Genomic DNA, 13320 nt, shown 5'->3' with positions numbered 1-13320 from the left:
TGTTGCCTAGGCTGATCTTGAACTCCTGGGCTCAAACAGTCCTCTTGCCTCAGCCTCCCAAGTACTGGTATTACCAGTGACACACCATGGCCAGCCTACTTCATTGATTTAAAAGAACTAAAATCTGGCACTCAAACTGGTGTCAAAAATTATCCTGAGGCTGCTCTACAGATGCTAAAATGCTAATATCTCATAAGTTTAATGCAGTTTTAAACAAGGCAGTTAGGTAACGAAGTGGTTGCTAACCAATTAAGAGGTGCAGATTTTCATAAAGGCTTTATCTAAGAAATTCTACTAAGAAGCTTTTCATGACCAAAACCAGAAAATCAGTTTTAGAAGATGAGAAAAACAAAGGTCCTCAGAAATACAACAATTTGTCCAAAAGCACCATTGGATTCATGCTTAACTGGAGAGACACCCAATGGTGCAGATTTCAATTCTAACTCACATTGACTATAATCATGTCCTCATATAAAATAAAAGCCAGAAGTAGAACATGTATCCAACTTTGGTCAAATGAGAATATATTTTTGAAATGTCCTGTTGTATTAATCAGTCTTTCCACTGTACAGCTGCTGGGAGTTTGTTCAACCTCTATCTGTGCTGGTATCACACTGTATTGAAATGGTTTCATCTTTACCAATGTTACACCCACAAGATAAGGAACGGTGGGACAGGGACCCACCTCATTCATTTATTAAGCAGTTGAATATAGTCTGTGCCAACACTAACATAGCAGGTCCTCAACAGATGGCCATTTATTGGAACAAAACTCGTAATCTATTTGATACACGGCATTCTCTCAGAGGTACATCTTACAGCATTATTAACAAATGAAATAAGATTAGAAGATCTGGACCAATTTGCATTGGTATGTCACATTTGGTTTCTTCTAACTAATGCTTCCTTTTTAGAAAATTCCTCAAGCTCTTCAAACAGGAAACTTTAAAAAAACCCAAAAACAAAAACCTTCCATTTGCAGGGCCATAAATATATATAGGAAGTTAAATCCATTGGTCTGGATAAAAATCAGAGGATTATCAACAGAAGACATTTCCTCATGCTTGGTAGCAGCTAGTGCATTATGAAAATTACAACACACCAGCCAAACAAGCTTTACTATATCTGAACCAGACACTGCTGTGTGGCCAAGCTGCCTTGCCCTGAGCAAGTTCATCAAGAATTACCATGGCAGGAATTCACACGGAAGAAAAATTAAAACAAATGGAAACTAGTACTAAACTTCCAGTGGACAATAAAAGTTCAGCAAGTGGGTGGGTAAGTGGAGGAATGAAGATATTTTCCAAGTTTCCTATATCTAAAACTGGCACAAGAAGTATGGGGAAAAGAGGGGATGTTTAGTTCTCAATCACACAAAGTATCTGCCACAAGTTTGGTTTCTACTCTGCCGGGTCCCTTCTTATCTGGTGGAGGAAACAAATCCACTTTCAATGATAGATCTTCATTTTTTCCTGTTACCCAGAAAAATGGTATCTTCTAACATCCTTTCTGGTCACATATCAGCCTGTTCAAAATATGTCAAACGATCTGCTTAAAAAAAAAAAATGCAATCCTCACTTGCTCTTACTACAACTACTCAAACCAGCTGGGACCAAACAAACTTAGGAGTGGGAAGGGTCAGTAAGAGGCCCACAGAGAAGCTAAGCAGTGAGAAGGGACCTGTAAGACACCTACCTGGAAACAATTCATTATTGAGCGAAGAATCAAGGTCCAGTGAATATTTACGTCTGATCCAGTGAAAAGACAGCAGTTTTCTCATATCCAGCCTTCTCCTCTGGGAAGGAAGACTGGGAGGGGCGGCAGGGGCGGTGGGGGCGGGGGGGGGGGGTGACCTGAGCAGGGGGCGGGGTTAAGGATTCCCACTCCAGCCTTCCTAAACGTGGGCGGTGTTTATATTAGTGGTTGTTTCCACCAGGTCTGAAATGGCATGATCTCCACTGTCCTTTAAACACCTGGTAGATGACATAACAATGAGAAAGATGATGTTGACAATGACACTGAGTTCTAGCCATGTACCAGGCCCTATGCCCGAGTAATACAATATTAACATCTCCTTTTGGTAGATAAGGAAAGTCTAAGACTGGGCAACTTGTTCAAGGACACAAAGCCAACATGTGTTAGAACCAGGACCTGCCGAGCATGGTGGCTCACAGCAGTAATTTGGCGCTTCGGAAGGCTGAGGTGGGAGGACCTCTTGAGCCCAAGAATTAGGGACCACCTTGGGGAACAAAGGGAGACCCAGTCTCTATGGAAAATTTAAAAATTAGCCAGGCATGGTGGCACGTGCCTGTAGTCCCAGCTACTCAGAAGGCAGAGGTGGGAGAATCGCTTGAGCCTGGGAGGTGGAGGCTGTAGTGAGCCACCATGTTCATGCCACTGCACTCCAGCCTGAGTGACAGTGTGAGACCCTGTCAAAAAAAAAAAAAAAAAAAAGGAACCAGGACCTGAACCCAGAAAGTCTGACATTAGAACCCAAACTCTGTCACTCTCTCTAGACACAGCGTCTAAATAGGCACATCGGACTCTTTAATTAATGAAATTACTCGTTCCTCACTTCATCTGGGTGATGGTCCTAAATTTGGTACCTTTTTAGGTCTCCACCCGAGATGTCAACTCTCAGGGCAGTATTGGCCTGCTCCTCTCAGGTCCTCCCCACACCCTGTCTCCCTAGCTGAGTTTCACTGAAACACATTGTGACATTCAGCCCAGGTGTGCCAGAAAGCCCCAACAGCACTGAGGGCGGGAGGGAGGCGGGTGGGGGGAGGTTGGGGGCTGGCTTCCTCTAGGGACATGCTAGCTCTCAAGTTTCCAGCCTGCTTCTACACAGAGAGGTGTAACCACACACAAGCTGGACAAGAACACCACCAAGGGCTGGGACGGAGCCTAACTACCCTGTAGTATCCTTAGGCCTGCGGCCACACCAACAGACATGAAAGAGTATTCAAGCTGCTCCTGATTCACAGTTCCCTCAGAAGCTGGTCGTAGGAGAGAGAAACTGAGAAGGCATCACCTCTATAACAAGCAGCCCCTCCACAGGAATAAGAGTAAACCTGTCTCCTCGCAGAGAAATGAAAAAAGAGAAAACAGAAAGGCTCCAGGATCCACTCCCTGTATGAATTCGCCCGGCACCAACCAATACCTGTGCAGCTATCACTCTGGGAGGCCCCAGCATTTGCTCTGCTGGCCGTGACAGTGGCACGTCCCACTGTGCTGAAAGCTGAAGCCAGCAGGTCTCAATTCCACCCCTGAGCTAACACAAGGTTTCTTAATGCTCCTTTGCCATGTGTTGATCTTGCAACAGAATGTGGGACAGAAGATTTAAAAAGCTATGTGATGAGGGAAGGACAGCCAGATCACCTTACACCAGGGCTTCTCCATCAAGCTTCCTTGGATTCCCTTTAGGGGCCAGTATTACTAGCTTCTAGGGAGGTTTTCCTCAAACTGGCACTGTAAGAGCACGTGTTGCCTCTGGGGACCAGTTTGGGAGGGGGCTGGAGGGGGGCGGGGTGCAGTCTAAAGAATGGAGCAAAGCACACATCATCTCACCCTGCAAGGGACAGCAATGCCTTACTCCAGTCTGAGCTCCCAAAGGCTCTGACGTGTGGAGGTGCCAGCAGGGTCCACCCTGGGGACCCTGGGGACCCAAGGGCTGGAGGTTCTTCCTACAGAAAAAGGGAAAGCAATGGGAGAAGCCCAAATTAAAGTGACCACCGCGTCATGGGCTCGGACTGCATCAGAACCCAGTGATGTCCCTGGCTGTATCCATGCCCGCCAGCCTCCCCTAGGTCTACAGCGGATAAGGTAGGATAACCCTGGAGACCTCCTCCAAGCCCACAGCCGGCCCCACCCTTAGGGCATGCAAATATTACCTCTACAGAGCCTTGTCCCTTTTTCACAGATGGGGAAACTGAGGCATGCGGAGCAAATTACGGTGCTTTTTCAAACCAGGCTGAAGTTCACTTCTCTAGCCACAATTTTGCACTTTTTTACAGCTTTATTACATTTCCAATTTCTCCATATACACAATTGGTGTTGCAAAGTGAATTCTAAACACCGCTGAAGGACTGAACTCAAAATGAGATGAGGGCAGTCTGGGCGTCCAACAAGGCCGACTTGACCGCAAGAAGAGGATGGGTGCCCCCACCTCCACCTTATCCCCCACCCCCTCCCTGGGGACGTTCAGGTTCGGTCGCTTCCCTTCCCTCAAGCCGCTTCCACCGCAACCCAAGGGCGGGGGCGCAGCAGCGGGGCCCCGGGATCGCCGGGCGGGCTCTGATGTACCGGGGCTGAGGCGGGCGCGGGGGGCTCGGGGACCCTCCCCGGCCGCTGAGGGGGCTGCGACCGCGCGCCCAGCTCGGCGGCCGGGAACTTCTGGCGGCGCGGACCCCGCCGCCCCAGCCGCCGGGCGAATGGTGCAGTTCGGGCTTCCCTTTCTTTGCCTCGCCGCGAGTCGGGCGCGACCCCGAGGCGGCTCGGCCACTCACCATATTACAGATGGAGGCGATGTTTCGGACAGTCATTAGTCTAAAGGTTGCAGCGATCCCTCACCGCCATCTTTACAAGGGGAAACCGGGACTGCCCATGGTGGCGCGCTGGCGGGGAGGCCGGGCGGCGGCGCGGCGGCCTGGGGTCCAGCTTTCAGTTTGGCTGGGAGAGGGAGGCCGGGAGGAGGAGGCGGCGGCGCGGGGAGGGCGGGGAGGGAGCGCGGAGGGGCGGGGAGTGGCGGAGCGAGGGAGCCTGGGCCGCGGCCGGCGGCGCGGGGAGGAGGGGCGGCCCGGGCGCGCCGCGTGAGTCCGAGCCGGCCGCTCCGAGCGCTCCGGGCTGGGTTCCCGGGCCCCGCCGCGCCGCCTCCCTCCCCGCCCGGCCTGGCCTCCTGCTTTTCCATTTGATTCCCTGCCTCTCTCTATTCGGACTGGAATGCCGGGCCAGGCTCCGGGGCGCGCCGCTGCGGCAGCCGCACCCCGCAGGTCCCCCTGGCCGACTCCGACGCGGAAGCAGCGGCCCTCCTCGCCGTCGGGAAGCCAGGGAGCCGGGGACGGCACGGGGTGCGGGGTGGGGAGGCGGGAGGCCCGGGCCGGGGCGAACCCGGGGCCGCCTTCCGTCCTCGCTTTTTCCTTGTCGCCTTCCTCCCGCAGCGCCTCGGCAGCCTCCGGTGTTTAGTTTTTGGCGAGGGGTAGGGGTGGCAACGTCCAACTTTTAGTTCTTCCCGAGGGTTCCAACCAGATGGCACCGGCGGGGACCCAAGAAGTAAAATGGGGCGAGGACACCGGAGCGGTCAGAGAGCCCTCGCCAGCCGCGGGCCGGGCGCCCGAGAAAGGGCGCCAGGAGGCGAGAGGAATCCGGGTCTGGGCGGAGGCCAGCAGCGGCGCGCTTGGGCGGCTTGTAACATTAGCGGGTCCAAAGGAGACGTCCCGGTTCCGCGCAAGCACTAAGGAGCGGAAGGAACGAAAACAAAACTTTTCCATATCTTCAAGGCAGGCATACCCCTCTCAGGGATGCCCAGCCTCCAATTGTTGAGATGGACGCTGTATGGGATCATGCACATTTCCCGCATTAAAGGTCGTGTCTGTGGGTTCAGAGGGTGAGTCTGTGCACCACTTAGCAGATAGGTCCACGCGAATTGAAGGGGCCGGTTTCTGAATGTGTGAAACAGTTACACATACAAAGTTGCAATTCGATGCTTTCATGGGAGAAGTTGTACAAGTGAGATGCGTGATAAATTCTTAAATCAATATATTTAATGACAAATTGAATCAGAAGAAAAATTAGTTGAAGATAAATTTTATCTAACCAAGAGTAAACATTTGAGAGCCCTTGATTGCTAATACCCCCTAGGATCTGGGGAGGAAACAGTAAGACAGACTCGTTGACTGAAGGTTTTGGGAGTCATGTCACTGTGTTTTCCAGTGCACATAAGAAGTAATATTCCTGCTTAAGTCTTTCAACCTAAATATTATTTCCAAATACATCCTGATGATAATTTCTTCCATTGTAAGTCATGACTGATTTTCTTCTCTCTCTCTCTTTGTTTTTTAAGAGACGGGGTCTCTATGTTGCCCAGCCTGATCTTGAACTCCTGGGCTCCAGTGATCATCCCACCTTGGCCTACCAAAGCGCTGGGACAACAGGCGTGAACCACTGCACCCAATGCTTACATTCATGATCTCCTTTAATCGCCACCATAACTATTAGCCGGTAGATGCTATTATCTCGTTTTTTGCAGATCAGTAACATAAGGCTTAGAGGATCAAGTATCCTGCCCAGATGCCTTACCGAAATGCTACAGATGAAGTTGGTGTGGTAACCTGGGCTGAGCACTCTGGGAGAGGAAGAGAAGAGAGAAGACAAAAAACAACTGAGCTATGACCAATCCCAACACAGAGGCCCAGAAAACTTTAAGATTTGAGGATTAATGTCTCAAGGTCAGGAGCAACCTCAAGACTAAAACTCAGATCTCAGGACTCAATTTCACAGAAGTTCCACTATAAAGGCATTAATCCAAATCTTTAAATGATATGAAAATTTTATAATAAGAGTTCAATATTTCTGCGAACATTGGATTGCAAAGTCCACAGGATTGAAAACACCATCAACATAATGGAAATTGAACATCATCTGATTACTGAGTGCTATATCAGCAAGTTAAACGGATCTTTTGTATACATTTTAATGGTGTATCTCCTAAAACTGAAGTGTTCAATATAAACATCCAGATTGAAACTCAGGCAGTGAATTACATACACAACAAATCAATTGAACATGGCAGAGCTTGTCAGACTCATGAAAGATTAAATACATTTTACATTTCCACAAGTGTAGTATTCACAGGTCTAAATTGGAAAATTCTTGGGTTGAAGAATAATAATCATAATCTTAGCTTCACTCATTGAGGAAACATTATTCAGGGATGATAAAAGGTAAAACCTTAAAAATATTGACAAGCTAATGAGAGAACTTTGAGATAAGCTGATATGCAGGTATCGTTAGGACTGGGAAAAGCAAGAAAATGGAAGGATGGCACTAAACGGCTGATATGGTTTAGATGTCTGTCCCCACCCAAATCTTATATTAAATTGGAATCCCCAATTCTGGAGGCAGGGCCTGGTGGAAGGTGTTTGGAACATGGGGGAGGATCCCTCATGGCTTGGTGCTGTCTTCACAATAATGAGTGAGTTCTCCCAAGATCTAGTCATTTAAAAGTGTGTGGCACCTCCCCACTACCCCCCTAACTCTCTCTTGCTCTTACTCTGCCATATGAGATGTCTGTTCCCCCTTTGCCTTCCGCCATGATTAGAAGCTTCATTTGCCCTCCTCAGAAGCAGATGTTTGTGCCATACTTCCTATATAGCCTGTAGTACCATGAATCTCTTTGCTTTATAAATTACCTGGTCTTGGGGATTTCTTTATAGCAATGCAAGAATGACCTATTACAGAAAACGTACCGAGAAGTGAGTCATTGCTGTAGAGATGCCTGAAAATGTGGAAGCAGCTTTGGAACTCAGTAACAGGCAGAGGTTAGAAGAGTTTGTAGGACTCAGAAGAAGATAGAAAGATGAGGGAAAGTTTGGAATTTCTTAGGGATTGGTTAAATGGTTGTGACCAAAATGCTGATGGCTAGGCCGTGAACAGAATGCACCCAAGCACTTTGCTAAGGCAAAACATGTGTGACCTTTGCTCTAGTTCCCCATAAGTTCCTTATTTCCATTCGAGACCTCAGAAGCCTGGACTTCAAACCAAAATGCTGACAGAGATGTGGACAGTGAAGTCCAGGCTGGTGAGGCCTCAGATGGAAATTAGGAACTTACTGGAAACTAAAGCAAAGGTCACGCAATGTTATGCCTTAGCAAAGAGCTTGACTGCATTCTGTTCATGCCTTAGGAATCTGTGGAAGTTTGAACTTGAGAGTGATGATTTAGGGTATCTGGCAGAACAAATGCCTAGGCAGCAAAGTGATCGAGAAGTGGTGTGACTGCTTCTGGCAATCTATGCTCAGATGTGGGAGCAAAGACAAAAGGTGGAACTTATGTTTAAAAGGGAAGCAGAGCAAAAAAATGTTTGGAAAATTTGCAGCCTGGCCATGTGGCAGAGAAAGAAAAAAGCTTTTTCAAGAGAGGAATTCAAGCAGGCTGTGGAACAATTGCTTGCTAGAGATGTTTGCAGGATTAAAGGGGAGCCAAGTGCTACTATCCAAGACAATAGGGAAAAAGCCTTGAAGGCGTTTCAAAGAACTTCAAAGTAGCTTCTCCCATCACAGGCCCAGAGGCCTAGGAGGAGAGAATAGATTCATGAACTGGGCCCAGGGCCCTGGTGCCTTGCACAGCCTTGGGACACTGCTCACCACATCCTAGCTGCTCTTGTTCCCACTCTTGCTGTGGCTCAAAAGGGCCTACATACAACTTGGACTGCCACTTTGGAGAATTCAAACAGTAAACCGTGGTAGCTTTCATGTGGTGTTAAGCCTGCAGGCACACAAAGTGCAAGAATCATGGATTCTTGGCAGCCTCTGCCTAGATTTCAGAGGATATATGGCAAAGTCTGTTTGTCCAGGCAGAAGCCTATTGCAGGGGTGGAGACCTTACAAAGAACCTCTACTAGGGCAGTGTAGAGGGGAAATGTGGGGTTGGAGGCTCCAACAGGGTCACCACTGGGGCACTGCCTAATGGAACTATAGGAAGTGGGCCACTGCCCTCCAGACCCAGGGATGATAGATCCACCAGCATCTTGTATTCTGTACTTGGAAAAGCCACAGACTGCAGCCCATGAGGACAGCCTTGGAGTCTCTACCCTGCAAAGCCATAGGAGCAGGACTGCTGAAGGCCTTGGGACCCCCACCCCCACCCCCCGCCCTTGTACCAGTGTGGCCTGGATGTGGGACATGGTGTCAAAGAAGATTATTTTGGAACTTTAAGATTTAGTGACTTCCCTCCTGGGTTTTGGACCTGTGTGGGGCCTGTAGCCCCTTTCTTTTGGCCAATTTCCCCCATTTTGGAATGGGAACGTTTACCCAATGCCTATACTCCCATTGTATCTTGGAAGTACATAATTTGTTTTTGATTTTACAGGCTTATAGGTGAAAGCGACTTCCCTTGTCTCAGATGAGGCTTTGGACTTTGGACTTTTGAGCTAATGCTAGAATGAGTGAAGATTTTGGGGGCCTATTGGAAAAGAATGATTGTAGTTTGCAATGTGAGAAGGACATGAGATTTGGAGGGGCCACGGGTGGAATGGTATAGTTTCTCTATCTCTCTTGCTCCCGCTCTGCTATATGAGATACCTGTTCCCCCTTTGCCTTTCACCATGATTGAAAGCTTTGTGAGGCCTCCTCAGAAGCCGAGCAGATGCCAGTGCCATGCTGCCTGTACAGCCTGCAGAACCATGAGCCAAGTAAACCTCTTTTCTTTATAAATCACTTAGTCTCAGATATTTCTTTACAGCAATGTAAGAATGGCCTAATACAATAGCCTAAACTAATTTGAGGGAGGTGATGTGTCTCTTGCTTCACAAAGTATGGTTCATGGACTAACAGCATTGGCATCACCAGGAGGTTGTCAGAAGTACAGACTTTCAGTTCCCATCCCAGACCTAATAAATCAGACTCTCCAAGAAGTTTGGGGAGCACTGCTCCAGCCAATGACTTGTGGTAGAATTCTGTTTTTGCCTCACCAGCATCCATTCTCCTTTCAGTAACAACTCCTAGCTTCTACTTTGGGGAACTTTCCATCTCCCACACTCAGACCTAGGGTTCAAATGTGGCTAACCTAGCCTCCTGTGACCAGAGGAAGGCACGTGATCCAGGCCTGGCCAATGACAGTGCCTCATGCCCCAGCCAAAGTGACTGGTTCAGCCAAGAGGATGTAATATGAGCTGAGCCAATGAGACTTAGCCCTGGTACTTTTGGGAAAGAAATACTCCCCTTCCTGAGTTTACTGAGCTGGTAAGATATTCATCTACAGCAGCCATCTTTCAATTACCTGAGAATGAAGCCAACACAGGAAAATGGAGCTAAGAAATGAAAGACATCCTAACAACTTTATTTATCCACTCGCTACCAGATCTGAATCCTGGGATTTTTAGAAACTCAAGCCAGTATAGTCTTCATTTTCTTTGGCCAGTTCAAACTGGATGTCTACTAGTTCCAACTGAAGGAATCCTAATACATCAGTCTCTTCCTGTCCCTGAAATTCGTTAGGCTCATTCTGAATCTTTGATGTTTCCTTTTCCTCTCTTCTTTGCCTGTGTTTAATCCATTTTGCATTGCTATAAAGGAATACCTGAGACTCAGTAATTTATAAAGAAAAGAGATTTATTTGGCTCACAGTTCTGCAGGCTACACAAGCATGGCACCAGTATCTGCTCAGCTTCTGGTGAGGCCACAAGAAGCTTTAACTCATGGCAGAAGGTGGAGGGAGAGCAAGTGTGTCATATGGCGAGAGAGGGAGCAAGAGAGGGGAGGGAGAATTCTCTCTCTTTTCTTGTTTTTTTGGCAATCAGATCTCGTGGTAACTAATAAAGCAAAAATTAATTCATTACCATGGCATGGACACCAAGCCATTCTGAAAAGATTCACCCCCATAACCCAAACACCTCCCACCAGGTCCCACCTTCAGTATTGGAGATCACATGGGGGACAAATATGCAAACTATGTCACTGCTCTCTAAACCAGTTTAGAAGGTTCAAAGTTCGCCTCCTCCAGATGTGCCTCTTGCCTGAGACCTTCCCATATAGCTTCCCACACATTCTGCTCTCCCCAGCCCATCAGTGAATTCCTGTGTCCAGGTGGCTAATGGTTCCATACTTACCCTTCAGCTGTGACCAGTTTTGTGTCCACCTCTGTCTTCCTCCCTCTTTTTGCTTAGATGACACCCACTTAACCTGTAGATGTCCCCCTGCTACAGGTGGGATACCCTTGTTATATGTTCTTATAGCACCACCTGTCTTCCCTTTGTGGCACTTATATTTGTAAATATATTCATGCCATAGAGTACTGCATGAAGGCAGTCGAGTGGGTGGTTCAAACGTAGACCCTGGTGTCAGCCTACCTGGACTAGCTATATGACCTTGGGCAAGTTTCTTAACCTCTCTATACCTCAATTTCCTTATTTATAAGGTGAAGATACTAAGAGTACCCCCTCAGAGAGTGATTTTGTTAATTTATGTAAAGTACTAAGAACATGCCTGGCACATAATAGTCACTGTATGAGTGATATCTATTATTGTTGTACATGGGATTATTTGATGTCTGTATCCCAACTCCCATCAGACATGAAAAAACAGGTCTGCTTTTGATCACCATTTTACACTTAAAGAAAAGGGCCAGGCTGGGCGTGGTGATTCACACTTGTAATTCCAGCCCTTTGGGAGGCTGAGGCAGGTGGATTGCTTGAGCCTAGGAGTTCGAGACCAGCCTGGGCAGCATGGCAAAACCCCATTTCTAAAAAAAAAAAAAAAAAAAAGAAAAGAAAAACCCCTAGCTGGGGGTGTGGTGGTGTGTGCCAGTGGTCCCAGCTACTCAGGAGGCTGAGATGGGAGAATTACTTGAGCCTGGGAGGTCAAGGCTACAGTAAGCCATAATTGTGCCACTGCACTCCAACTTAGGTGACAAAGTGAGACCCTATCTCAGAAAAAAAAAAAAAAAAAAGAGGGCAGCCAGGCATGGTGGCTCATTCCTGTAACCCTAGCACTTTAGGAGGCTGAAGCAGGAGGATTGTTCGAGGCCAGGAGTTCAAGACTAGCCTGGTCAACATAGGAAGATGCTATCTCTACAGAAAATTTTTAAAAATTTGCTGGAAATGGTGGTATGTGCCTGTAGTCCTAACTACTTGGCAGGCTGAAGTTGAAGGATTGCTTGACCCTGGGAGTTTGAGGCTGCAGTGAGCCATGATCATGCCACTGCATTCCATCCTTGGGCAACAGACCAAGACTCTGTCTCTATTAACTAAGTAAATAACTAAATAAAAAGGAAAGTAGAGTCCGGGCATGGTGGTTCATGTCTTTAATCCCAGCACTTTGGGGGACCCAGGCAGGCAGATCACCTAAAGCCAGGAGTTTGAGACCAGGCTAGGCAGTATGTTGAAACCCCATCTCTACAAAAAAAAAAAAAAAAAAAAAAAAAAAACAAGAACAGAAGTTAGCTGGGCATGGTAGTGCATGCCTCTAGTCCTAGGTACTCTAGAGGCTGAGGTGGGAGGATTGTCTGAGCCCAGGAGGTGGAGGTTGCAAAGACCCTGTGTCAGAAGAAGGAAGGAAGGAAGGGAGGGAGGGAGGGAAAGAAAGAGAAAGAGAAAAGGGAAGGAAGGAAGGAAGGAGGAAGGGTGGGGAAAGGAAAAGAAAAGAAGAAAAAGAAAGAGAGAGAAAGAAAGAAAGGGAAAGGAAAGGAAAGGAAAGAGGGAGGGAGGGAAGGAACAGAAAAAATGAAGGAAGTGAGGGAGGGAGGGAAGGGAAAGGAAGGGAAGAAGAGAGAAAGAGGAAGAAAAAGAAAAAAGGAAGGAAAGAAGGAAGCAGAAAAGAGAAAAATTTCCGTAGGAGTAGCCAATAAATTGAATACTGAATATTTGGACAATTGCTTTTCTCTAAGTGGTCTAGAAGCTTCTGGAGGGAAGGGATCTTGTCTTGTGCATTAAAAAAAAAAAAAAATCGTATCCAGTCTTAAGTACTGTGCCTGGCACATTAATTCCTTTCCTCTTTTCCCCTCACTGCCAAATGAGTTATTGCCACTCACTTGATATGCAAACACTGGCTGTCTGATATGGAAAAATATTTTTCTGGCTGTAGACTTGAGTTTGATTACCAAATTGATTTCTGTGAATTATATTTCAATTCTGTGCAGAACTTTTTGACAGCCCTTTTCTTTAATCACCATGTATCCAATAAATATTTATTAAAGACATATTCTGTGCCAGATACTGTGTGAGGCACTTGCCATCCTGGGATAAAAGAAGGTGGAACTGGCACTTACATAACTCAATTTCTAATGCAGCATTCATTGGCATTGTTAATGTCTTTGCTACTTTTTATGTGCTATTAGTATAAGGATAAGATAACTTTGGCGTGAGTATCAAATTAGAATTCCTACAATGGAAACTACATCTAAAACCATGGGTGTATTTATGGGTGGTTAAGATTCCCTAAGTTAGCCAGGAAGGGTGGCACACGCCTATAGTCCCGTGTACTTGGGAGGCTGTGACGAGAGGATCACTTGAGCCCAGAAGTTCGAGTTCAGCCTAGCTGACATGGTGAGACACCATCTCTGTTAAAAAATAATAATAATAAAAGTTGTTTAAGCCTTTGAAACAATTGGC

At 47.1% G+C, this 13320-nt stretch overlaps 1 protein-coding gene and 1 long non-coding RNA gene across 8 annotated transcripts in view; one reads left to right on the top strand and one right to left on the bottom strand.

Moving 5' to 3' along the window:
* Positions 1 to 4684, bottom strand: part of USP46 (ubiquitin specific peptidase 46) — a 123580-nt gene extending 118896 nt beyond the window's left edge. For 3 of the 7 annotated variants that reach the window (XR_013417142.1, XM_078001598.1, XM_078001597.1), the window contains exon 1: positions 4506 to 4684. Coding sequence is in view for 5 of the 7 variants with exons in the window: in XM_078001598.1 (XP_077857724.1) it covers positions 4506 to 4541 (36 nt within the window). In the remaining 2 variants the exon portion in view is untranslated. 7 annotated transcript variants of the gene reach the window in all.
* A 61-nt stretch (positions 4685 to 4745) lies between these two features.
* LOC144340800 (uncharacterized) lies at positions 4746 to 9652 on the top strand. The gene is made up of 2 exons (XR_013417212.1): positions 4746 to 5602; positions 6059 to 9652. It is a non-coding gene; the product is annotated as an uncharacterized LOC144340800 (long non-coding RNA).
* Positions 9653 to 13320: the final 3668 nt, after the last annotated feature.

Source organism: Macaca mulatta, chromosome 5 (assembly GCF_049350105.2).
Source record: "Macaca mulatta isolate MMU2019108-1 chromosome 5, T2T-MMU8v2.0, whole genome shotgun sequence".
NCBI classification, from domain to species: domain Eukaryota; kingdom Metazoa; phylum Chordata; class Mammalia; order Primates; family Cercopithecidae; genus Macaca; species Macaca mulatta.
Note: the sequence above shows the minus strand (reverse complement) of the source record. Positions and strands in the feature narration are given on the sequence as shown.